The sequence below is a fragment of the Schizosaccharomyces pombe genome (assembly GCF_000002945.2).
Source record: "Schizosaccharomyces pombe strain 972h- genome assembly, chromosome: III".
Taxonomy (NCBI): domain Eukaryota; kingdom Fungi; phylum Ascomycota; class Schizosaccharomycetes; order Schizosaccharomycetales; family Schizosaccharomycetaceae; genus Schizosaccharomyces; species Schizosaccharomyces pombe.
The window spans coordinates 2,284,489-2,307,874 of record NC_003421.2 but is presented as its reverse complement, the minus strand read 5'-3'; the positions used below and the strand labels follow the sequence as shown (position 1 = coordinate 2,307,874).

The following is a 23,386-nucleotide window of genomic DNA, read 5'->3' as shown; positions in this document are numbered from 1 at the left end:
CTGATTGCTTGCTTATTCCATTGATTTATAAAACACATAATTTTATTCAACGTATCTCTACTATAACTATACTGATTAATAGAAAAACTTTTGTAAGTTCATATTTACTTGTCGAAACTACACAATGTGGATACGAACTTAACCGAAATTGCAATCGGTCCTTGTGATCTTCCTTGGGATAATTCATAGGTTAAAAATCAGTAGAATGAAACATGTTATTGGGTATGAAAGAAGGACATGCTGCTAAAAACTCTCTGATGACTTATTTTTTGTAACCTCGAAATGAAAGCTGGTTACTTCACCTTCTTAAAAAGTCAACGATCCTTATGATATTATTTCTCAATGTTCAAAGGCTGATCATAATTCCAAACAGTACTCTTTTCATTCAGTTTATAGGCGTCTGGAAATAGCTCTGGAAACTCTTTAGCATAGCTGTAAAACTCCCACTTTCTTCCAGACCAACTTGATTCAATGGGCTCCAATTTTTTAGATAGTTGCAATGCCACTAACTCGGTCTTTTTCCAAACCCGGAGCACATTTAAACCCATTAATCCTTCAATTTGTTCGTTTGTGGCATTCGTCCTTTCAATTATTTTACAGATCAAATCGGGATATTTAGAGACGTCTTCCAATCCCTTGGGGCCTTGGGGAATTCCATCGAAATCGGATCCTAAACCGACATGCTCCCAACCGGCTACCTTTATGATATGTAAGATATGATCTGCAGCATCATCGATTGTTGCACGGTCGCTTCCAGGCTTACGAATGAAATCTTGATAAAAGTTGACTTGTACGACACCACCATTCGTTTTCAGCCTTTCCAATACATCGTCTCGGACGTTTCTTTCGTGCTCTGTAAGTGTGTATGCGGAGGAGTGTGAGAATATTACGGGAGCTTTGGTTACATCGAGGGCGTCATGCATAGTGCGGTGGCTTACATGCGATAAATCCACCATCATACCGAGTCGGTTCATTTCAAAAATACACTCAATTCCATACGCTGAAAGACCTCTGTCTGGAAGGCCCCCAGTAATGGAACTAGCTGCCGTAGCAAATGGGTTATCACAATTATGAGTCAAAGTTATATATCTCACACCAAGTGAGTAATATTGTCTTAATACAGCCAGAGAAGTATCCACCTGGTGCAAACCTTCAACTCCCAAAGCAATTGCAATTTTCCCATTATTTCGAAACGCTGCTATGGCATCGTCTGCACAATCGACAAACTTCAAATCATTATTGTATTTGCAAACCAATCTGCGAGTAACGTCAATCTGTTCTAGTGTATCGCGCACCACAGTAGTAGGTGTATCAAAGTCTTGGTACAGGTAATTCGGATTTTTGCATTCAATGAAGCAGCTAAAAAATTGAACTCCGACTTGACCTTGTCTCATTTTTACAAGATCCGTGTGACTAGTTAAACCGTTCTCAAAATCAAACTCCGCCAGCTGCAGCTTATTTCGTAATTGAACTCTCAGCAGGTAAGGGAAGTCATTGTGTGTATCAACAATTTTCGCATGCTTGCAAATTTCTTTAAATCTTTGCTGTGCGAGCTCTTTCTCTTCCCTAAGATCAACCGTCATTTTCAACTATTATCAGCTTCTTACTGCGACGATCACCATGGAATTTATCTGAATATATATAGATATGGGTATATCAAAACCGTGTCTTCCTGCCGACATGTATATATGGGCCGCCTAAACAAGTCGCTAAATCTCATCTTATAAAGACGATTTTATCACCTTCAAATAAACGCATCGCCAAAACGTTGAAATCTGTCACCTTTTAATACTTATATAGAAGCTTATCTTTATCATCATTGTAGGCTAAGTAATTTAGCGAAATTTGGCGATTTTAAAAATCTCACTGATAATCTGCTTACCTTGAATAACACTTTAAATTCCAATGAATTGCAGTTGATTAGCACAGCGTCAAAGATACGATTAAACGATTTGACGCTTAAAACAACTTTTTTTGAGCAATTAGCGGTAGAATTCATGTTGATTCTGCAGCTAACATTATTAGAATTGATTACATTTATCAATTCTGTTGTACATATATAGATCACAATACCAATTGTAATTTCTAATATTAAGAATAAAGTGAATTAAGTTAATTAAGAAAATGGAGGCAGCGCCTTCTGAGAAAGTTCCTGCCAAGAAGCTATCCTCCTCAGAAAACCTCGACATTGGAGTTTCCGAAGTTGTAACAGTTGACGCAGCGGAAAATAATTCAAATGGAATCAAACGTGGATTGAAGACTCGTCATGTATCGATGATGGCCCTTGCTGGTATCATCGGTCCAGGTGTCTTCATTGGTATGGGCAGTGCCCTGCATATTGGTGGTCCGGTGGGTCTAATTGTCGGCTTTGCCATCGTTAGTATTGTTGTTTTTGGGGTTATGCTGAGTATCGGCGAGTTTAATTCGCTATTTGATTTCAACTTCAATACTCATGCTGCTCGATGGGTTGACCCAGCATTTGGAGCCGCTATCGGATGGAACTATGTTATCGTATGGCTTACCAACATCGCAGCAGAATATACATCTTTAACATCTATTCTTCAATATTGGGGCCCCCATGTGCCATCTTATGGCTTTTTTCTAATTTTTTGGGGTTTTTTTACGTGTTACCAAATGCTAGGTGTGTCAGTGTTTGGAGAATCTGAATACATTTTGGCTTTCATTAAACTTCTATTTATTACTGGATTCTACATATTTGCAATAATTTACGCAGCTGGAGGAATTCCTCATCATAAGCCGCCCAACTTGTTTAAAGAAATGCCATTGGCACACGGATTTGGGGGTATAGTTTCAGCATTTGTATATGCCGGTGTCTTTTTTAGTGGTGTAGAATCTGTATCTATGACTGCAGCTGAAAGCAAAAATCCAAAAAAAGCTATCCCGCTTGCTGTGAGACAAACGTTCTGGAGAATCTTGTATGTCTATTTTGGTATCTCAATCTCTTACGGTATCACCGTAGCATGGAATGACCCAAATCTTTCGTCAGGCTCCAAAACTCTCAAGTCTCCAATGACAATTGCTATAATGAATGCCGGTTGGAATCACGCAGGTGATTTTGTCAATGCAGTCATTTTAATTACTTGCCTTTCTTCCATCAACAGTGGTATATATATAGGAAGTCGATCTTTGTATAATTTAGCCAAGGATGGCATGGCTCCAAAAATTTTTAAAAGGGTTGATAAAAGAGGTGTACCATGGGTTGCGGTCCACTCAGTCCACCTTTTCGGGTTTCTTTCCATTATGAATTACAGCACAGGTGCTGTCAAGGCATATGGCTATATTATCAATTTAGCTGGTGTGTCTGCATTCATTGTGTGGACAGCAATCATATTCGTTCACTTTCGTTTCAGACGAGGCTGGGTAAAGCAAGGCTATGCCTTGTCTGATTTACCGTTTAAATCACCTCTTTATCCCTTTCCCCAGCTTATAGGATTCGTTATAGGAATCATTCTCACACTAGTACAAGGATGGACGGTTTTTAAACCATTTGCTGCTGGCGATTTTGTCGATGCCTATATACTTCTACCCCTGTTTTTCGTCATTTGGCTATCTTATAAATTTATTAAAAAGACAAAGTGGGTATCTTATGAAGACATGGACTTCATAAACGGCAGACGAGTTATTGAACCAACCTATTCAAATGAACAGTCTTCAGATAAAGAAACCGAAGACGGCAAAAAAACAAGTTTCTGGAACAGAGTTTGGAAAGAAGTATAATCCTGTTATTTTATACACCAGTATTTAACCTCCATCCGAATTTTTGAACCACCTCATACCAGTCAATGCAAATATTCCCATTTTGATTCATCTTCCAAATCTCCTGAACCACAATCCAAACCTTTTTGAGACTACCAATTGTATAATTTTGGCAAAGACAATTTACTCTATTTTTAAAATTGGTCCGTTGTAAATCAGTTGCAGCATTCAGTCCCGCAATCAGCATGGGAAAGGAAAGTGAGTTTCTTAGAGATGACTCGAGTAACAAATCAATAAGTTGAGTTTGTTTATGCAAAAGCACTTGCATTTCTAAAGAAACTGGGGGCATCCGACTGATCACTTGTCTGAGGTACATCTCTGTTGTTGTTTTATAAAGCTTAAAAAGTTGCAAAGGTTCCGATTTTTCAGAATCAAGTTTGTTAGATTTCATATCCTCGTACTGTGGTACGCATGACCAAATTTTTCCTTCAATTGTTTGTGATTTTTCATAGATGTTTAATGTGTGTTGCAAATCATCGAATCCAGCACGGCGGGATTCAACCAATAAATTAATGATATCTCCAATAATTAGTACTAACGGCTTGATACAGTTTTCCAATGATTCAAATAATTGTAGCTCGTCGACCCCGTAGACATCAGTATAATCAGATATTGAATAATATGTCCCATTCAAATTAGATTGTGATGCTAATATATCAAAGTATGCGAAGCATTCTGCTAAAAGTTTTCCTTCCGATGAGCACTCTTTAAGAATTTTAAAGCCGCCCATTTTGTTAATCATATTATACGCATTTAAAAAATATGTTGCCCATTCCGTAGTATCGGCAAATGCAATTTCCGTATAAACCAAAAGAATATAACAAGCTAAAGATACTACAAATTCCGATTTTGAGAGATTTAAAGATCGACGTTCCGGTAGAGTTAACAATGCACGATTCACAAAAACTTTGGATTTTTGAAGTGCCAAAGAGTTATCGTTTCCGTATTTCAACCTGTATCCCGAAGCCACTAAACTATACAAAACAGATTCTTCGTGCAAAGCCATAGGAAGAAGTAATTGAGGTAAAAAATTTGGTTGACCCGGAAGAATCGTGGTGATGGGTGCTACTGAATAGCAATAATACTCGCAACAGGAGATTTCTTCATCGTTTAATAAACTTAATAAGGTATTCGGTTTAGAAAGGAGAGGAAAGTAGGGCAATTCGACTTTTGATGGGTAACATTCAGAGGGTAAAAATGGAGACGCTACGTCCACCGGTAAGGATATAGGATTAACAATTGATTCACCAAGTACCGGGAGAGCATCAGGATTCGTTAGGTCTAAAGTATCAGGAAAATCAAGCTCGAAATCATCAGCTAAATCCTGAATTGGGATCGAGTTGTTCTGCATTGCTTTTCTCCATTTCGTCTTGTTCTTTCTTTCAGTGCCAGGCTGCTTCCAAATACATTGCTTACCAGCTTTAAGACAACGTCCACATTGAGGATGCACCTCATCGCACTTTTTGCGCATGCTTCTGCAGATTAAACATCCGTATCGCGATCTTGGTTTTTTCACAGTACTAGCTACAAAATGAGATGTCGATGTCATTTTTGGTAGAACTCTTCACTATTTATTCCCTTCTTCAAAACGGTACCATTCAATTTAGCCAATTTATTGAATTTTACATATTATGGTTGTTTACAAATTAAACCGCCTACCTACTAGCGCGTACAAAGTCATTATATCTAACAATCTGTTTTCCAAAAAGGCTTATCAGCCGATAACGATAGATTTGCTTGTAGTCTCGCTAAACTCGATACGGTTCCACCAATTAATGTCGTAATAAACTGTGCTGCTTTGTAAGGGTTTTTCTATAGCAAGGATGAATTGGCATTGTTAATTCTGAAGATTGAAAATTAACATCCCATAATCCTTAAGCTTTTTTGAACTATTTATTTAGTTGCTGTTCTTCTGCCTTCAAACCTCTTATCATGATTTGAGCCTTCAAACTCCGACTGCAATAAGATACCTGAATTTATCACTCACCGTTACATATGTTTAGTTTCAAATAAAAATTACTGCGTTGGTTTATTATAGTGAAAAAGTTGATGGAAGTGACAAAACGCTGAAGTTAGTTGCGGTCAATTGCATTCAGTTTTACAAACTTAGGACTGACTGTTTCTGGTGCTTAAAGTCTAATAGAATAGATGGTAAAAACTCCCTACAAATATGAAGAATTTGACATATTCTTAAGTGTAATTAGAATAGTGACGATGATGGAGTAAATGAGTCCGATTTCATTTACTCCAAAAAAAGCTATAAACTGTAAAGTAATGAAGACAATCAAACTAAACTCATCGAATGCTTGAAAGGATAGTTAAGGTCATTAAATTGTGTATGAGCTTTTATACAGTACGACAATCGACCTTTTCTGGATTTAATTGAAATTCACACTTCAAAACAACAGAAAGATATTGCCTTGCAAAAAAAGAAGGACAAAGTTAATAATATTTATAATATATTGAACATTATTTTTCGTTATTTCACTTCTAAACATTATAAATATTTTAAATGTAAAAGTAGATAGCTGTTCAATTTTTCATAGTAAAAGAAGTACAAAAGTGTAATCAAGAGACCGTGGCCTATGGACTTAGCAAACGCTTGTACAAATCTGGCATTCGATCTTCAAAGAATGTGTAGTAGTTTTTCCTCAGAGGTTTAGCATCATCCAGATCAACGGTATACGAAATAACACCTTCTTTCTCTTCGTCCAAAGCTTTTATAACTTTCCCCGTTGGTCCTATTATTTTACTATGCCCAAAAAACGAAAGTTTTTCGTCTGTACCGACTCTGTTGGCAGCCACCAGTGGAATGCAGTTTTCAAAAGCCCGTGCTTTTGTAACCAAATCCCAATCGTCGGAATAAGGGTTTTCCCAGTTTGTTGCGACTACCAGTAAATCGGCACCGTTCAGCGCATGAATTCGCGCAACCTCAGGAAACGCAGTATCCCAACAAATCATGACACCTAATTTTCCAAAGCTAGTCTCGAATATTGGGAAATCGGAACCCTTTTTGAAATGTTTACGCTCGGTGTCAAAAAGGTGAACTTTTCTGTACACACCGCCTAAATTTCCATTTTCGGTGATGTAAATGCACGAATTGTAAATTATATTTGATTGCTTCTCTTCTTTTTCTGGGAATCCGTAAATAATGTTAACATGGTACTTTGCGGCCAGATTGCTCATTGTTTTAAAACTTGGGCCTTCACCGGCAATTTCAGCGATTTGGGTAAAAGTGTTGCCGCATTCATATCCTGAAGTTATCAATTCAGGGAATAAGATTAGGTTTGTGCTAGGATTTGACTCCATCACTTCATGAACATAAGAACTCATCTTTTGTAAATTGTGTTTTACATCACAAACTTTGGGTGCCATTTGCACGCACGCGATATTAGCCTTCATGATTCCGGTAGAAGCGAACGTTGTAGAAAACGATGAGAACGTTTCGTTCTAAATTACTTACATTATTATAATAAATCTGCCATGAAATGCCCAAGATACTGGAAGTAAAGACTATTCTAATGCTATCAACGACATACATAAAAATAAATTACGCTCTATCTTTAATATTTTTTACGATACCTTCGAGTGCAGTATAAGTGACAATGCTTATGTACTGATACAAGGGTATTAAGTGGTAATACTTTCTATCGGTTGAAACATCATATTAATTTGCAGTGTTATCACTAAATAGAGGTTGTGTTTGATTTCGAATACGTATAGAAACTTGAAGTGAGCTGAGCACGCAAATTATATTACCAAGGTAAACAAATAAATGCATTTTGTGGGTATTATTCTTTCGATATTTATTCTTCCTTAAAAGATCACGTTTACTTAGTTATTTCTTTTCTAAGCAAGTAAATGTTTAATTCTCATTCCATATCTGAATAGTTGAATTATTTTTAAAACAAGAAAAGAAAAAAATATATTTTTCCTCCCTCATCGTTTTACAAAACGTCTCTGTTTCTTTATAATTAAAAAAAAAAAAAAAAATATTATTATACTCTTCGAATTTCGATATTCAAACATAAACTCTTTATTTTATCATCAATGACTTATTGAGATTTTTAATATTTATAAATCAACACGATTGATCTAAGTGTGAGGATGAATTTCTGCTGGCTGCGAAAGAGTGGACTTGGAGCATTTATGAGAAGCTGCTAAAAATGATGTCGTCTACCTTGAATAAATGGTCTCAAATTGTTCGCAAGCGTTTGTAACACCTAGAATGGCGCGCTGACAAGTTTGTCTGGGTACTTAATTAGAAAAGCATGACCTAAAATTTTACAACTTTTTTCCACAAGTGACTACCATATGCCTTGCAATTAATTTCCTGAGCAGTTTATTGTATTTCTACTTTGCCAACTAGGAAGCTTAATCTATCAGATCATTGTTTGTTTCTGCGTTGTTTGCAGATTACTTACCGCTTGTTGAATTTACCAGTTGCTTCAGATATGACCTGTTCCAGGAATTCTTTTAATTTCAAATAAAACCAATCAAGAGAATTAAAAAATCATTTTCTTTTGATCCGTATTTAAAAGAAGTCTCTGAATTTTATATATTGGGATACACTGAGGTAGTGTTTGGAGCCAAATGTTACAATTTAAGCTCTTCCAAGATAATGCATTTCTAAAACTTCTTGTTTTATTTTCCTTAATTTATTTTTAATACATCACCTATCATCGTACTAACGCTAATTTAAATCTCGAAGATTTTTTTGATTTATCGAAATTAAGTTTAGTCGTAATGGGTAAATATCATTTTCTTCTTTTGTTTTTTGGTTCAGCAGATTTGGATTGAAGCCTACATACTTTTTGAGTGTGTTTTTATATAATGATAGTAATCGCTGAGCTTGAACACTTTCTTAACAATTGAAGCGACTAACAAAACACCTATGCACTGAACTTGATGACGATCTGAACTACCACGTAGTTCTTATTATTACCAAAAACAGTTTCATTTCAAAACGAATGTTATAGAACATCATCCTGTTTTGATGTAATTTTTTTAGCACCACCTTGAAGTGCCAACAATTCCGTGGCAGTTTAGCCGCGAACCGGAAATTAAAATGCGAAACTTGGACATCCACCTTAACTGAGTTAACTTTTTTGCGAAATGAAACATTATCTGTTCTTCTCGATAGTCGGTTAAACCAGAAATAAATTTAAGCGACAATGGATGAAGTATCGTGATGAAGATTGCAGCTGGAAATGCACGGTGAGGATAGCAAAAATATGGAAATGCTGTAGTAAATTCGCTTAAATAAATCAACTGGGAGGCTTCAATTCCGATAGCGCTTCTTGAATGGGGATATTTAAAGCATAGATTCAATTGTCAACGGTTCACGAAATAACTCGATAACGTCCCTTGCTATACAAATTTCTATCTTGATTCATTTAAATTAACCATGAGAGGTGCAAAGTCCGTCATTGATTTGCATGCCATTGCACACAATTATAATGTTGCCAAGCAAATGATGCTTCAAAAAAATCCAAGCGGTCATGTTTTAGCAATTGTAAAAGCAAACGCTTATGGACACGGAGCTGTACAAGTTGCACGTTTCCTTCTCAAACATTGCTCTTCAATTGATGGCTTTGGTGTTTCTTCAATTGAAGAGGCTTTAGAATTAAGGCACGGTGGAATCTATAACAAAATTGTTCTCCTGGAAGGATTCTTTACTGAGGAGGATGAATTAAAACTTATTGATGATTACAATTTTTCTATTATCATTCATTCTGAAGACCAGGTGAATAGTTTTATTAAATACCCTTTCAACAGACCAGTAGAGATTTGGTTGAAACTTGACTCTGGAATGAACCGTCTAGGTTTTACACCTAGTCAGTTTATGAAGTTCTATAATTTACTAAGCAATAACAAAAACGTTAGTAATATCGGAAAAATCACTCATTTTGCATTTGCAGATATGCTAGAAAATCCGGAACACACTTTGAAGCAATGGGATATATTTGAAAAGTCTGTTGCGCATTTACCAGGTCCACTTAGTGCTGGCGGATCTGCGATTATTTTGGGCTGGCTAAACACTGTGTGCACAGACTGGTTGCGTGCTGGTATCATGTTATATGGTATTTCTCCATTTCTTTCTAAAAATAAAGACTCAAAAACTCCAGAGTCTGTTAATATAAAGCCTGCCATGAAACTGGTATCTACCATAATAAGTGTGAAACATGTTGACAAGGGCCAGCCCATTGGTTATGGAGGGAGATATGTTGCTACTAGAGATATGAAACTAGGTGTTGTAGCAATGGGTTACGGAGACGGATTTCCCCGTCAAGTTAAAGATGGATGTCCAGTTTTAGTGAATGGCGTGAAGGCTCCAATTGTTGGTAGGGTTTCCATGGACATGCTTACTGTTGATCTTTCAGACATTCCTGATGTCAAGCCAGGGGATGAAGTAATATTTTGGGGAACTCCAGAATTGACAGTGGCAGACATTGCTAAATATTGTAGTGATACTAGCCCTTATGAGCTTGTAACAAAACTCACTAGGAGAGTTCCTTTACAGTACACATACTAATTTTTCTTGATAAAATGAGCAAAGCTTCATTGGTATGCTACCTTTTTTATAGTCTTTTTTTGTTTACAATATGCGCTTGTTCCTGAATAATCTCATACTTAATATCAATGGTTTACCAAGTTATAAAAGAAAACAGCATAATCTAACGCTTTCACCGCATAAGTAAGTAGCACAAGAATGAAGAGAAAGTCAACTTCAATAGAATCAAGGAAGTTTCTAAAGGTTAAAAACTTCTCTATTTATTTCTACGCGCAAAGCGTTTTGTGCTATGATTGTCAGCACCAGTATTGGCTGTTGCAGCTGTAAAAAAATTTTTAGAAAGGTTTTGCACTACTTCACAAACGGCAAAAAATCCCAAGTAAATTATTAAGTGTGAGAGACTACAATGACTTTTAAGAGTTGTGTAATTCCAATTTTATGAAGCAAGAAGAAATATTAGCCAGACAAAATAACCTTATATGTTTTAAGCTATCGCTAATGCAGCTTAAAGCTAACAAGACGTAATGCTTCTTTCATAAATCGTACACATTCAATTTGCTCAAATAGTTTGTTGACGAATTGATGTACATTGAGGTTAGAGAAAGCGGGTCGAATAATCTTATAAGTTTATATAAAGACTTAAGTTTTTAACTAAATAGTTAGTAAAAGAAAAACAGGAGAGTACTCTGCGTGTAAGACACGACGTTTTACTAAAATACTGAAGTGTCCAATTAATAAATTAAACATCTACAATTTATTAAACTTAGACCAAAATTAACCATTATGTTTTCATTATTCGTCGATTAAATTACGAGTACATTCTTTTATAGGTAAAGAAGGATGTGTAAATCTATGTAGTCTGCAAGAAAAGTAAAATAAGATACATGTATATTATATAAATGAGACAGAGAAAGAAGATTGGTACTATTTATAATTGGAAAAGCTTTACGACCATTCGTTGTTTAACAACTCAAATTTGGTAATTGAAGATGCAAAACAGTCGGTTCACCTTGAGTTTTGAATTCGTTCAGAATGTCTTTCTACATACAGTATCTACGAAAAATCAGATAGAAGAATCAAGTATCAGCGATATTATGAAATAGCAGCAAAAATGAAAAGATGTCAGCTGTTTGTACCGGTAGTATAAAATAGTTTCCCCGTGCTTGTAATTACGATTTTTTTTTGTTCAGCTAAATTGATCTCTCATAAAACCATTCATTCAACATGCTGTTTGCATTTGTGTATTAATCATTCATTCCTTGACTTTTGAGCATACTAGTGATTCACTGTAAAAACCCACGCTTCAACGGTAACGAAAAATAAGGAATATAAAGAAATTTATTGTTATTAATTACTAATTAAAATGGGTGCTGACTAACAATTATTACAAATGGCCTTAGGCTATTACAAATTTCTTACATAAGCACTCAGTAATACGATACATACAAAAGTCAGGCATCCTCGTTCTAGTTTTAGATACTACCAATTACAAATTTTTAGCCAGAATTCCAATTTTATGGCTCATTTTACTTTATACTCGCATGCTGGAGGACCCAATCCTTGGAAGGTGGTCCTTGCTTTGAAAGAATTGAATCTTTCTTACGAACAAATATTTTATGATTTCCAAAAAGGAGAACAAAAATGCAAGGAACACTTGGCTTTAAACCCCAATGGAAGAGTACCTACTTTAGTTGACCACAAAAACAATGATTATACTATTTGGGAATCAGACGCCATTTTGATTTATTTGGCTGACAAGTATGATACGGATCGAAAGATTTCATTATCCTTTGATGACCCTGAATACTATAAACTTATCCAATACTTGTTCTTCCAAGCTTCTGGACAAGGCGTTATTTGGGGTCAAGCTGGATGGTTCAACTTTTTCCATCATGAGCCAGTGGTATCTGCAGTCACCCGTTATAGAAATGAGATAAAGCGTGTTCTTGGAGTACTTGAAGATATTCTTAAAGATCGTGATTATCTTGTAGCGAATAAGTATACAATTGCTGATTTATCGTTTATTCCTTGGAACTACAACCTTGGCGGTCTTTTCGGGGAAGGGAAATTTTCATTCAAGGAAGAGGTTCCTCAGCTTGATTTTGAAAAAGAGTTTCCTAAAGCTTACGCTTGGAATCAAAGACTTCTTGCACGACCTGCTGTCAAGGCTACTTTCGAAGAATTGGCAAAGGCCAAAGAACAACATTGAGCTATTCCATTGCTATTGATATCAAATGTTATGTTTTAAGCTTAATAAGCTATACGCTGATGATAATAGTATATGTGTTTTTTGATGGTTGCGGCTTCAGTTAATTTGCAGTATATTCTTGCATAATTACTTTATTCTCAGAACAAGGTTGAGAAGATTACTTGGTTACGAAATCGATTATATCAATACAGAATCATTTTCTCTGATATCGTTCGTTCTTCCCTGTTGCATAACCTAGCCAGTTTATGGTCATTCCATTTTTGGTCCATACGCGATTATAGTACCTGAAATATACCTTTCAGTTGTAATACAGTCAATTAACTATAACATGGATAGTTATTGAACCATATATAAATTATTTGACCACGACTTTGCTAAATGAATTATTTTTAAAAAATTTATTGTTTTGTGCTTTTAAACAAATCAACTTACTTAACTAAATCATCGCCCAAAAATCTATATCGTCAGAAGGGTTTTGGCGAGCAGTGAAGGAAATAATGTTATGTAAATCATATAAAACCTTTGTTTGTCAAGGTTGTTTACCATCGATAAATTGATGACTGTTGTATGAATAGGAAAGATTAAAATAAGTTCTAGAGTTAGTCATGATTGTGAACAATCGCAAATATTATCTTCAACTAAATTAACTTTAACTATAATCGCGTGGAGAACGAGTGATCAATAAAAAAAGCTAGGTTGGTCCATTATCTCAAAAAAGCAATAGTTCATGCCATACTATTTAACTTGCATTTGCTGACAAATTCTTAAAACGCCAATGTAAAATTGAAACTAATAGTGTACGTGTGTCTGTTTTAAACCTTAAAAAAATATTGACTATAAAACCTAAGTTTAAAAATGTCTATAGTTGGTTTACTAATTACAGAGATCGACAAAATGCGGTGAACAGATTTTGAACGTTTGACATATAAAGATGACGGTTCATTTCTTCTATAACATTATATTCTAAGCAAAACCAAATAATGAATTGGTAAAGTTTTTTTACTTAAAATAAAAGACACCTAGCTGACAGATAATCATCATGGGAATGTACAATCAACGACGATACTGAATTTCCAATGGAGTAAAATTGAGAATTTCATCAATTTTCTTTAATATCTCTGGCGTCAGTTTATCAATAAATTCCACAGCTTTGACATTTTCAACGATTTGCTCGGGTTTACTGGCGCCCAAAATGGTAGTTGAAACATAGGGATTTTTCAGTGTCCAGGCAAGAGCCAGCTGAGATGGTGTAGCACCAATCTGTTCAGCAATTTTGCTAATCTGCCGAACCTGATCAAGTTGCGTCTTACCTTCTGGGGTCTGTAATTGACCAGCGAGACTGGTAAAAGTAGTGCTTAAACGACTGCCTTCCGGAATTCCATCATTGTATTTTCCAGTCAAAATTCCGGACTTTAAGGGACTCCATACAGTAGCACCATAGCCATATATTTGTTGTAAAGGAAGTAGGTCTTTTTCAAAATGATCTCGAGTAAGATAGTTATATTGAGGCTGGTCAGCGACTGGCGCTATTAAGTTGTATTTCGTAGCAATATGATGAGCATGCTCAATTTCAAAAGCGCTCCACTCTGAAGTCCCCCAATAGAATGCTTTCCCGTCTTGTATCAGTTGAGTGAAAGCTCGAACGACTTCCTCCATAGGAACTGAGGGGTCGGGGCGATGAGCCATTATCACATCAACGTATGGTAATCCAAGTCTTTTTAGCGAAGCATTCAGACCCTCAATGATATGCTTTCTCGACAGCCCAGTAGTATTTGGCAGCTTGGTACCAGCACCAAAGAAGACCTTGGTGGTAATAACGTATTCAGATCGATCCCAACCTAGCTCCTTAATCGCCTTTCCCATTACGGTCTCGGAATTTCCATTACTATATATTTCAGCGGTATCAAAAGTGTTGATGCCTAAATCCCATGCTTGCTTCAAACAATTTTTAGTATGCTCAACATCGTAACCCTCATTGCCGTAAGTCAACCAACCGCCTAAAGAAAATGCCGAAACTTTTAAACCTGATCGCCCTAGAAAGCGAAAAGGTACGTTTTTCGGCTGAAAATGTGTAGTTGCGCTGGCCATGCTTTCCTCAAATTTTTTAATTTTTGCTAGATAAAAATAAGCTAACAATAATCCATGCAGTGTCTTTGAACGTTTATATACCGTTGAAATGCGTCATATATTGAGATTCAAATGGCCATTTTCATTATCTTGTTACGCAAAACTGTGCCGGCAGCACACAATTTGATGTATTTTACTATCATGGTGAAATATCTCACTACACGTGATTATTAAGCTTCATAATGAACATTATGCACAATAAGGAGTTGTAAAAAGATGCGTTTGGAATTGCAATGCGTGGTATCTAAGCATATGTTATTCACCGATTAGAAGTGTAGCAGCAAAAGTATCGAAATAGGTATATATAGTTTTAAGACCTAATTTGTCTTTACTATATATTTTAAAGGAATGAAATCAAAAGAGAAGCCAGCATGCCTTTGATAATGACTAATTACATGTTGAGATGGCTGGGAGGTTGGGTTTTATTGTAGTATGGAGTGTGATCATTTGAACAGGCAATCACCATTCCTATGAAGAATACCACTTGCTGCAAAAGCAGTCGAACGATTAAACACAATTGATTATGGAGTATCGTTCAAACCATATGCACTATTTTTACGTTCATTGTTTCATTATTTCTGGTTTTGGAGTTTACTGAAAAATAATGTACTTACAATGGTAGGCTTAAAAAGTAGGATCACTACAGTTTACTATTTTCCTGATTAATATTGCTCACTAAATGATAAATATTCATAATGTTACGGCAAAAGCAATGAAAAGCAAATTTATTTTATTCACTTTCTTTTATTTTGACAATCAACTTAATAAATAATTGGGCTTAATTGAAGTTGAAATCTGGCGATAAACACAGTTACACGCCAATCATCTTTGTTGACTTTGAAGTAAACCTAAGCATAACATCATGATGGTCTGAAAAAATAATTTTAACCTTCACACTCTTTGAGTAATTCCTAAACAAGTACCGGCTCTCTTTCGCATTTTGTAGCTGTAAATCCCATTGCGCTGGATAATTTATCAACGAGACAAAATACTGAATCCTAATGTATTAAGGAAATTCGCTGTCGATAAATTAATGGATTTTGCTGCAGCTTTAGAATTCGTTAAAGTGATGTTTAAAATAAACAGCGTTAGCAAGTGTTTAAAATTTGCCAACATGTGAGTATCCCCTTATTAATCGTCTTTTACTCATCTGTCTTTTGAACGCTGTATAAGTTAGGAAACTATTGAAAGCAGCTATTGAGCAACTATATATTGGACAATTGAATATTTTAGGAAAAAAAAGAGGTTATACCTTTGGAAATTTGTATGAACGACATTGAGACGAGAGACACAGGAACGAAGAATGATAACAGCTCAGAATTTAATTTATCGGTAAAAAGTCACAAAAGAAAAAGGAGTTTTGATGACGAAAATTTGGAGCTCGAAGAGAGTCGTGAAGAAACCAGTGGTGGGATTTTGAAGAAGGCGAAAACCCAAAGTTTCTCGGAGTCTCTAGAACGATTCCGCTTTGCTCATGCAGGAAGCAATAATGAGTATCGTAAAACAGATGTCGTGAAGAATTCTGATACAGACAACGGGTTGTTAAAGTCAGCGGTTGAGACAATTACGCTTGAAAATGGCTTAAGAAATCGTAGGGTTAATGTAACTAAGAAAAGTACCCTCAAAGCATCTGTTAAGAAAAGCACGCTTAAAAAGAAGAATGAGGTGGACCCTGCGTTATTGCAGGGGGTTCCAGATTACATTTGCGAGAATCCGTATGCCATCATTGTCGGACTCAATCCAGGTATTACTTCTTCTCTTAAAGGACACGCATTTGCTTCACCTAGCAATAGATTTTGGAAAATGCTTAATAAAAGCAAACTTTTGGAGGGAAATGCCGAATTCACGTACCTTAACGATAAAGATTTACCTGCTCATGGTTTAGGTATAACTAATCTTTGTGCGAGACCTTCGTCTAGTGGAGCGGATCTACGCAAAGAGGAAATGCAAGATGGTGCTCGTATTCTTTATGAAAAGGTTAAGCGGTACCGTCCTCAAGTAGGCTTGTTCATTTCCGGGAAAGGCATATGGGAGGAAATGTATAAAATGCTTACAGGAAAAAAATTGCCCAAGACCTTTGTTTTTGGATGGCAGCCAGAGAAATTTGGGGATGCAAACGTGTTTGTCGGTATTAGCTCGAGTGGCCGTGCTGCAGGCTACTCTGATGAAAAAAAGCAAAATCTTTGGAACCTTTTTGCCGAAGAAGTGAACAGGCATCGAGAAATAGTGAAACATGCAGTCTAAATCTCATTCTTTAAAGAAATTTTCTTTTTCTTTTTTATATTACGGTAAAGAATCAATTTGATCTTGATTGACAAGTTACAATACAAGCTCTTAGCAATAAATCTAATTATAAGCAATGTATGGTGGTTTCTAGCGTAGTAAAGTAATTTAAAAATTAACAGCATCGTAAAAGACGTAAATGGCTTCATAATTCTTGGTCCTTATGAAATTTATCGAACCTGGTTGAAGCGACCGATATTTTTTTTACTCAAGCATCAATCAAATACAAGCTGAGAAGCAAGCAAATAGAATTATCTTTTTACATTACAGAGAACAAAAAAATTTATTTAGAACTGTGGTAAATCAAATCAATAACTATTTAGTAGTTTTTAACGAACGCTTAAACAATGTACTCTATGTTGTAATTCTTCAACCTTGGCATATTATATTGTTAACCACTTCCATCAAAGTAATCAATTGTCTATTCTTCGACATGTCAATTTAAAAGAATCTTAGCACATTCCGATTTACGAAAATAGCAAAGAACCTAGCATCTCATGTTCTCATACTAAGCAATTAACTTGCAAGAAATTAATGAAAATACAAAATCTAAGGCGTTCGCTTGCGGTACTTCTTTTTGTAAGTTTGACGAGCTTCGCTATTTAAGCTTTGAATAACCGAATAACGACCATCTCCAGTTGAGCAAAGGACATTGTTTTAAGGTTAAAACGATTCATTTAGATGCGAAGTTGAAACCCATATGTATTGATGTATAGTTAAATAACTAGATTTTCTATCCAATACGATCATTTTTTTTATGTTGTCTAACTTTTTTTTGAGATTGAGCATTGCTAATCTTTGCAGAAAAATTCTTTCAAGACCCATGTCTTAATTCATTGGAATAACGTTTATAATGTTAACAGTTGATCTTTGCCTATTATATATTTATGTAGAAATTAAAAAATTCTACTATCTCAAAGTGATACTGTCAAAATTAATCAATGTCTTTTATTAATGTGTTCTCTCAGTTCCTCTTTCGTTCTATAAACAATGCAAATGAAAAATCTCAGCAACGATTAATTTTCAAATATCAAATTGCCTTGGATGCTCAATAAATCTTTTTTTTGTTCCCATGGCCTGTCGCGTTTACAATGAGATGTTTACTTTAGATTTCGAATGCAAAAATACACTGTTATCATCCAGAGATCAACAAACCAATTTTAAAGTCAATTGCTTGAACTTGGCCCTCTTTTATAGTTGGAGAATTAATGATTAACTTCATTTATGTTATTTTTAACGTATTATGCATGAACCGAACCCAGTGATCTCATAAGTCAAGGTGGAAACAAGAGGACAAGAAATCAAAAAAAATTACATTGAAAAAAAAAAGTTAAAGATTCTAACATTGTTTCTCAGTTCAGCAACTTTCTGAATGGACAGATCCATCGCTCAGTTTTAAAAAGGATATTATAATTTTATATACAACATATTCTTTTAGATAATTTATTTCAAATACTGACTTGAAATAATAATCAATAATTATATCAAACAGGTTTTCCCTCTTAACATAATATATTTGATTTTCAGGATATCGCTGTCACTTATGTTACTTATTAGCTGTCTACAGTGCCGCATCTCTATATAGTGGATCTTTGGTTCATACTGTATGTGTATTTGTTACCCATCATTCAAATATTATGCTCTAAACACTTACCGTTTACCAACAACGTTGAAACCATTGTTTGGGATTTAGCTTTCCAATTTGGCGTGAAAGCACCTTTTTGTATTGCAAAATTTATGTCAAGGGTTTTGCATCCTATATTTCTTTTCGTAAGTATTTTAGACATCGCGTATGTATGGTACAAAACGCGATGTAGATAAGCTTAAGGAAGCTGGTCATAAATAATTACTAACTCATTACTTGACGATAGGGAAAGACAAGTTTCTTGTATTCCGGATGCTCAAAATTCGGAGGACGGTTGTTTAACAATAGCATTGTTCATGGATGGCTACGAACTCGGAGCTATGCATTAGCTTCGGGGCTTCATCCCCTTAGAAAACAAAAGCTTGCGCATTTTGAAGATTTGGCAAATGCTAATATGTCAGACCCATATATGCAGGCTAAATTGTATAAGGAGCTAGCTGATAACTTCCCCGAAGCAATTATAAGCCGTTATGAAACACAAGGAGTTGCCAGGAACTCCGCATGTGATCGATATTATCAAGAGGCTTTGCGAAAAAAATCGTGGAGCAGAAGTTTATCGAACAACATATCCTTATCTCAATCATCTTCTTCACCTGCCACCTCTAGTTTCAGTGATCCAAAAGCATTTTCGGCAGGCGTACCAAAATTCACATCCGATACATCTTCTACCGTTTCCTCGACTCCTTCACTTAATCATTCTTTGCAAAATTCCATGCCACCTTCGACTCCTACTCCACCTCCGGTATGGGCACCCACGATTGTTTCATCAGCATTGGGCACAAGTAGTAAAACTCCTGTCTATGTGGTAGTTGATGAACCGAGATTTACAAAATTTTTCAGAATTTTTAAATTCATTGCTGGTCTTAGTGTGGCCTCCTATTTTGTTCTTTTAGGAATGAGTATTTTTGCTGAAACTTCAGGTCTTAACAATATAATGACCAACACTACTGAGCAAGAACCTATGGAGGAGCGAGCTATTAATGTTCGCTTCTCTGATGTTCAAGGTGTTGACGAGGCCAAGGAGGAACTGGAGGAAATCGTTGATTTTTTGCGCGATCCTACTCATTTTACACGGTTGGGAGGTAAATTGCCTAGAGGTGTTTTGCTTACAGGACCACCCGGAACTGGAAAAACAATGCTTGCTAGGGCTGTTGCTGGAGAGGCAAATGTTCCTTTTTTCTTTATGAGTGGCAGTCAGTTTGACGAAATGTATGTAGGTGTTGGTGCCAAACGAGTTCGAGAATTGTTCGCTGCCGCTAGAAAGCAAGCTCCTTCCATTATATTTATCGATGAATTGGATGCTATTGGACAAAAAAGAAATGCACGAGACGCCGCTCATATGAGACAGACTTTGAACCAATTGCTAGTTGATTTAGACGGGTTTTCAAAAAATGAAGATTTAGCTCATCCAGTCGTTTTTATTGGTGCTACGAATTTCCCCGAAAGTTTGGATCCTGCGCTAACTCGTCCAGGGCGTTTCGATCGCCATATACATGTTCCTTTACCCGATGTTAGAGGGCGTCTGGCAATCTTACTGCAGCATACACGACATGTACCTCTCGGCAAGGATGTCGATCTCAGCATTATTGCAAGAGGAACCTCTGGGTTTGCTGGGGCTGATCTAGCTAACCTAATCAACCAAGCTGCTGTCTATGCCAGTAAAAACTTATCAACCGCAGTCAGTATGCGTGATTTAGAATGGTCAAAAGATCGAATACTTATGGGTGCTGAAAGAAAAAGTGCATTCATTACTCCAGAAAATAAGCTAATGACTGCCTATCACGAAGGTGGACATGCATTAGTAGCTTTATTTACCAAAAATGCTATGAGACCCTACAAGGCTACTATTATGCCTAGAGGTAGTAGTTTGGGAATGACGATTTCCTTACCAGATATGGATAAAGATAGCTGGACGCGTGAAGAATATCTTGCTATGCTTGACGTCACCATGGGCGGTCGCGCCGCAGAGGAGCTTTTGTACGGAAAAGATAAAATAACGTCTGGTGCACATAATGATATAGACAAGGCTACTCAAGTTGCACGCCGTATGGTAACGGAGTTTGGAATGTCTGACCGCATTGGCCCGGTTAGTTTGGAAGCTGAAATGGATAATCTCTCACCTGCTACGAGAGCGCTAGTGGAATCAGAAATCAAGTCTTTGCTTGAGGCGTCATATGAACGTTCATTATCTTTGCTTAAATCTCACAAGAAAGAGTTAGATGCATTAGCTACTGCTCTAGTCGATTATGAGTTTTTGACCGCTGAAGAGATGAACCGTGTCGTTAAAGGAGACCGTGATTTACTTCGTAATAAGCTAAGTTAAGCCAAGACTGTTAGAGTCATGGTATAGGAGGATACTCATAATGCTGAGTTAAATTCTTTTGTACAATATGCTGATGATATAATCAAAATCTAAAAAATTTAATGGAATGACCCCCTTCCATGAGAACGAAGGTTATAAATATTTTACACTCTTTTGGAGTAAGCTTTTTGTAGTTTGGTTAATGAATTTTTGAGCATTCAACATTTGAGTTCTATTTCAGTTAATAAATAAAAAACAACCGTAGTTGTACAAAGTGAAAATTATATATATTTAAATTATTGCAGAGTTACAAAAGCAAAAAAAAGTAGTTCAAAAGAATGGACAAGTGGAAAATCGTTTGAAAAACTAATTTTAAGTCGCCTATTTGGTATAGCAAAAAAAGGTTGGGTAAACTGGAGTAGCAGCAAAATTATTAAAAAGTACAACCCAAATTTTCATAATCTTAATCGGAAAAAGCCCATTAACCTTGCAACTAAATTCTAGAAAGAGGCAAAAAGTAAGAAAAAAACTTAAACATGAAGAGAATAGATATCGTAAAAGGATACAATCCTATGAATGAACTGTTAAGGAACATAATGAGCAGACGAGGATGAGGTACTGTAACTAGAACGAAAGAAACGAAATTTCCAGTAACATCAAGTATAAAAGCAAACTTGAGATATTTTTCAAACCTTCAGCCTCAACCATCATTAAATTAATTTGGAAGCCTCGGGTAATTGCTTAATGAAATATGTAATAAACAATTCCCTTCTTCTGCGTCATATTGCTTAAAAGATGACTTCTTCATCAGAATCGTTTTCTTCTTCATCGTCCGTAGAAGTAGAGGGTAAAGAATAGGTGTCATCCTTGCTATTCTCGACCTCATTAATGACTTCCTTTCCAACCTCAGCAGCTGGTGCAATCGCTCCGCCGACGTCTTTTGTCTGTTGTAAAGTATTGCTGCCACCTTGATGCTCTTCTTTAGTAACGGAATCTGCTTTTTCAGCATTCTCCTTGGTCTTCTGTACTTTCTTCAACCTAGTAAAATCTTCACGTTCTAGTTCTTCTAATTCAGATTCGATGTACTTAATAGTATTCTCAAGTCTAGGAATAATAATGTGTTCAATTGAATTTACACGACGATTTGTCATTTGCAAAACATCACCAAGTAAGACAAAAGCGGACTGGTAAGATGCCAGTTGAACTAGTGTTTCCACTGCCTTTTCATAAACCTGACGAGCTTTTTGAATTTGCTGGCCACCTTTTCCAAGACCAGTTAATTGAAAATCATCTATGCTCTCATCCAAATTCATCTCGAAAGTAGGAAGGAATACACCACTAATATTTTCTTGCTTTGATCGTACACGCAGACGAGGTTGCTTGACTGATTGTTGGATTTCGAAATTAATATTATTGCCCATGGCAAATCCAACTTCGGCCATCGAAAAGGCAGCAATTTGCATCACACGGCCCATCTTTTGTTTTGCCTATCAAGATATCATTAGTTAACGGATTCATGCGAACGAATATGCCTAGTCTGAACAAGGAGTAGAATCCTAAAATACCTATAATACACAGTAGATTTGTAAATGACCAGGAAACAGACAAATACCTATTGTGCCAAGGGAACATTTTTTAGCAAAAATTTGAATTGCTGCAAATTTTTATGAATTACATATGACGGTTATTTTTATTCAAAATGAATAATTCGATGTCCAAGATAACTAGGCGTATTCAGGCACTTACTTGCTCAATGTTTACTACTATTTCACGAAATCGCTTTTTCAAAGCTTCAGACTTTCTCTTCAACAAAGAATGACCGGTTTGAGCGCCCTTAAGACGTGTTTTCATAGTCGTCAGGGTCCTAATAAAATTAGCTACTTATTAAGAGCATTCGAGCGTACATTCTCGTTGGGAACACATTTTCTCTTTGTTTGGAAGCCATATTTGATTAATATCAGGCCTCTACTGTAGTGGTTATTACTTTTCAAATTCAGGCCAACGATGGCTGTGGTGAAGTTGCGTCGCAACTATGTTATCTAGGCAGGAACACCATCGAATTGCCAATGTATTTGGCTTTTTGAGCAATAAATGACACGAAATAATTAAGAGCTAGTTAAAAATGTTTTCATGATTGATTAGTTAGTACTGGCACAATAAAAACCCTTTTTCTTAATGAAGTATATCATTAGCGAATGATAAAAATGAGTCCAGGATGTATTAAGCAAAGACATTCATTCATAAAAGATTTAATTTATGATGTATATGAACTTATAAAAAATTGGTGCCACGTATGAAAATAATTAACTACGCCCAAAGAAATACAGACATCAAGTCATTTACATTTGAAATGGATATACTATAACGTAAGGCGTTTCATTAAGAACTTTGATCGAAAATAAAAGCTAAATAGAGAGTGCAAGTAATGAATAAACGGATAGTAAGTGTCACTAACAATGAATGGAAAAAAATTCCTAAAGGTTCAGAAAGTCTATAAAATAAAACAAATAGACTGGAAATGTAATCGAT

General features: G+C 35.9%; 10 protein-coding genes and 14 long non-coding RNA genes across 24 annotated transcripts; 10 read left to right on the top strand and 14 right to left on the bottom strand.

Annotated features, from left to right (window-relative positions):
• Positions 1 to 17: 17 nt before the first annotated feature.
• On the bottom strand, positions 18 to 1,655 carry dpe2 (dipeptidyl peptidase). Its single transcript, NM_001355949.2, has one exon. It carries the CDS (start codon positions 1,581 to 1,583, stop codon positions 333 to 335), a length of 1,251 nt encoding a protein of 416 aa, NP_001342728.1. The 5' UTR covers positions 1,584 to 1,655; the 3' UTR covers positions 18 to 332.
• Positions 1,656 to 1,885: 230 nt separating this feature from the next.
• agp3 (amino acid transporter) lies at positions 1,886 to 4,335 on the top strand. Its single transcript, NM_001023510.3, has one exon. It carries the CDS (start codon positions 2,125 to 2,127, stop codon positions 3,736 to 3,738), a length of 1,614 nt encoding a protein of 537 aa, NP_588521.1. The 5' UTR covers positions 1,886 to 2,124; the 3' UTR covers positions 3,739 to 4,335.
• SPOM_SPCC965.10 (transcription factor) lies at positions 2,653 to 5,420 on the bottom strand. Its single transcript, NM_001023509.3, has one exon. It carries the CDS (start codon positions 5,324 to 5,326, stop codon positions 3,749 to 3,751), a length of 1,578 nt encoding a protein of 525 aa, NP_588520.1. The 5' UTR covers positions 5,327 to 5,420; the 3' UTR covers positions 2,653 to 3,748.
• Positions 5,421 to 5,594: 174 nt separating this feature from the next.
• Positions 5,595 to 6,054, top strand: SPOM_SPNCRNA.1284. The gene has a single exon (NR_150152.1). It is a non-coding gene; the product is annotated as a non-coding RNA (long non-coding RNA).
• Positions 5,607 to 7,262, bottom strand: SPOM_SPCC965.09 (omega-amidase-like protein). Its single transcript, NM_001023508.3, has one exon. The coding sequence runs from the start codon at positions 7,177 to 7,179 to the stop codon at positions 6,361 to 6,363; it is 819 nt and encodes a 272-aa protein (NP_588519.1). The 5' UTR covers positions 7,180 to 7,262; the 3' UTR covers positions 5,607 to 6,360.
• SPOM_SPNCRNA.7707 lies at positions 6,450 to 7,299 on the top strand. The gene has a single exon (NR_197043.1). It is a non-coding gene; the product is annotated as a non-coding RNA (long non-coding RNA).
• Positions 7,300 to 7,665: 366 nt separating this feature from the next.
• Positions 7,666 to 8,468, top strand: prl45. The gene has a single exon (NR_150836.1). It is a non-coding gene; the product is annotated as a non-coding RNA, poly(A)-bearing (long non-coding RNA).
• Positions 7,816 to 8,908, bottom strand: SPOM_SPNCRNA.7706. The gene has a single exon (NR_197042.1). It is a non-coding gene; the product is annotated as a non-coding RNA (long non-coding RNA).
• Positions 8,644 to 10,488, top strand: alr1 (alanine racemase Alr1). Its single transcript, NM_001023507.3, has one exon. It carries the CDS (start codon positions 9,185 to 9,187, stop codon positions 10,310 to 10,312), a length of 1,128 nt encoding a protein of 375 aa, NP_588518.1. The 5' UTR covers positions 8,644 to 9,184; the 3' UTR covers positions 10,313 to 10,488.
• SPOM_SPNCRNA.7705 lies at positions 8,968 to 9,258 on the bottom strand. The gene has a single exon (NR_197041.1). It is a non-coding gene; the product is annotated as a non-coding RNA (long non-coding RNA).
• Positions 9,520 to 10,829, bottom strand: SPOM_SPNCRNA.1283. The gene has a single exon (NR_150151.1). It is a non-coding gene; the product is annotated as a non-coding RNA (long non-coding RNA).
• A 273-nt stretch (positions 10,830 to 11,102) lies between these two features.
• Positions 11,103 to 11,614, bottom strand: SPOM_SPNCRNA.7704. The gene has a single exon (NR_197040.1). It is a non-coding gene; the product is annotated as a non-coding RNA (long non-coding RNA).
• A 47-nt stretch (positions 11,615 to 11,661) lies between these two features.
• On the bottom strand, positions 11,662 to 13,280 carry SPOM_SPNCRNA.7703. The gene has a single exon (NR_197039.1). It is a non-coding gene; the product is annotated as a non-coding RNA (long non-coding RNA).
• gst2 (glutathione S-transferase Gst2) lies at positions 11,770 to 13,258 on the top strand. Its single transcript, NM_001023506.3, has one exon. It carries the CDS (start codon positions 11,808 to 11,810, stop codon positions 12,498 to 12,500), a length of 693 nt encoding a protein of 230 aa, NP_588517.1. The 5' UTR covers positions 11,770 to 11,807; the 3' UTR covers positions 12,501 to 13,258.
• A 20-nt stretch (positions 13,281 to 13,300) lies between the features above and the next one.
• osr2 (potassium channel subunit) lies at positions 13,301 to 14,634 on the bottom strand. The gene has a single exon (NM_001023505.3). The coding sequence runs from the start codon at positions 14,586 to 14,588 to the stop codon at positions 13,554 to 13,556; it is 1,035 nt and encodes a 344-aa protein (NP_588516.1). The 5' UTR covers positions 14,589 to 14,634; the 3' UTR covers positions 13,301 to 13,553.
• Positions 14,635 to 15,328: 694 nt separating this feature from the next.
• Positions 15,329 to 16,001, bottom strand: SPOM_SPNCRNA.1282. The gene has a single exon (NR_150150.1). It is a non-coding gene; the product is annotated as a non-coding RNA (long non-coding RNA).
• On the top strand, positions 15,736 to 16,987 carry thp1 (uracil DNA N-glycosylase Thp1). The gene has a single exon (NM_001023504.3). The coding sequence runs from the start codon at positions 15,894 to 15,896 to the stop codon at positions 16,869 to 16,871; it is 978 nt and encodes a 325-aa protein (NP_588515.1). The 5' UTR covers positions 15,736 to 15,893; the 3' UTR covers positions 16,872 to 16,987.
• On the bottom strand, positions 16,321 to 16,649 carry SPOM_SPNCRNA.7702. Its single transcript, NR_197038.1, has one exon. It is a non-coding gene; the product is annotated as a non-coding RNA (long non-coding RNA).
• A 280-nt stretch (positions 16,988 to 17,267) lies between the features above and the next one.
• On the bottom strand, positions 17,268 to 18,309 carry SPOM_SPNCRNA.517. The gene has a single exon (NR_150895.1). It is a non-coding gene; the product is annotated as a non-coding RNA (long non-coding RNA).
• Positions 17,293 to 18,549, top strand: SPOM_SPNCRNA.1281. Its single transcript, NR_150149.1, has one exon. It is a non-coding gene; the product is annotated as a non-coding RNA, possible alternative UTR (long non-coding RNA).
• On the bottom strand, positions 18,407 to 21,032 carry SPOM_SPNCRNA.1280. Its single transcript, NR_150148.1, has one exon. It is a non-coding gene; the product is annotated as a non-coding RNA, possible alternative UTR (long non-coding RNA).
• Positions 18,555 to 21,081, top strand: yme1 (i-AAA protease Yme1). Its single transcript, NM_001023503.3, has 2 exons — positions 18,555 to 18,680; positions 18,782 to 21,081. The coding sequence occupies exons 1-2, from the start codon at positions 18,648 to 18,650 to the stop codon at positions 20,876 to 20,878; spliced, it is 2,130 nt and encodes a 709-aa protein (NP_588514.1). The 5' UTR covers positions 18,555 to 18,647; the 3' UTR covers positions 20,879 to 21,081.
• vma8 (V-type ATPase V1 subunit D) lies at positions 21,020 to 22,869 on the bottom strand. The gene is made up of 3 exons (NM_001023502.3): positions 22,762 to 22,869; positions 22,604 to 22,721; positions 21,020 to 22,344 (listed from the first exon to the last, which is right to left on the bottom strand). The coding sequence occupies exons 1-3, from the start codon at positions 22,800 to 22,802 to the stop codon at positions 21,646 to 21,648; spliced, it is 858 nt and encodes a 285-aa protein (NP_588513.1). The 5' UTR covers positions 22,803 to 22,869; the 3' UTR covers positions 21,020 to 21,645.
• SPOM_SPNCRNA.7701 lies at positions 22,740 to 23,322 on the top strand. The gene has a single exon (NR_197037.1). It is a non-coding gene; the product is annotated as a non-coding RNA (long non-coding RNA).
• The last annotated feature ends 64 nt before the right edge of the window (positions 23,323 to 23,386 follow it).

Excerpts from the sequence above, each read along its gene's own strand:
- alr1 (NM_001023507.3), top strand. The coding sequence starts at position 9,185 with ATGAGAGGTGCAAAGTCCGTCATTGATTTGCATGCCATTGCACACAAT.
- yme1 (NM_001023503.3), top strand. The coding sequence starts at position 18,648 with ATGTCAAGGGTTTTGCATCCTATATTTCTTTTC. Across the intron at positions 18,681-18,781 it reads TGCATCCTATATTTCTTTTC|GGAAAGACAAGTTTCTTGTA; the intron begins GTAAGTATTTTA and ends ACTTGACGATAG.
- osr2 (NM_001023505.3), bottom strand. The coding sequence starts at position 14,588 with ATGGCCAGCGCAACTACACATTTTCAGCCGAAAAACGTACCTTTTCGC.
- vma8 (NM_001023502.3), bottom strand. The coding sequence starts at position 22,802 with ATGGCTTCCAAACAAAGAGAAAATGTGTTCCCAACGAGAAT. Across the intron at positions 22,722-22,761 it reads AATGTGTTCCCAACGAGAAT|GACCCTGACGACTATGAAAA; the intron begins GTACGCTCGAAT and ends TAATTTTATTAG. Across the intron at positions 22,345-22,603 it reads TAGTAGTAAACATTGAGCAA|GCAAAACAAAAGATGGGCCG; the intron begins GTAAGTGCCTGA and ends ATATCTTGATAG.
- thp1 (NM_001023504.3), top strand. The coding sequence starts at position 15,894 with ATGAACGACATTGAGACGAGAGACACAGGAACGAAGAATGATAACAGC.
- gst2 (NM_001023506.3), top strand. The coding sequence starts at position 11,808 with ATGGCTCATTTTACTTTATACTCGCATGCTGGAGGACCCAATCCTTGG.
- SPOM_SPCC965.10 (NM_001023509.3), bottom strand. The coding sequence starts at position 5,326 with ATGACATCGACATCTCATTTTGTAGCTAGTACTGTGAAAAAACCAAGA.
- dpe2 (NM_001355949.2), bottom strand. The coding sequence starts at position 1,583 with ATGACGGTTGATCTTAGGGAAGAGAAAGAGCTCGCACAGCAAAGATTT.
- agp3 (NM_001023510.3), top strand. The coding sequence starts at position 2,125 with ATGGAGGCAGCGCCTTCTGAGAAAGTTCCTGCCAAGAAGCTATCCTCC.
- SPOM_SPCC965.09 (NM_001023508.3), bottom strand. The coding sequence starts at position 7,179 with ATGAAGGCTAATATCGCGTGCGTGCAAATGGCACCCAAAGTTTGTGAT.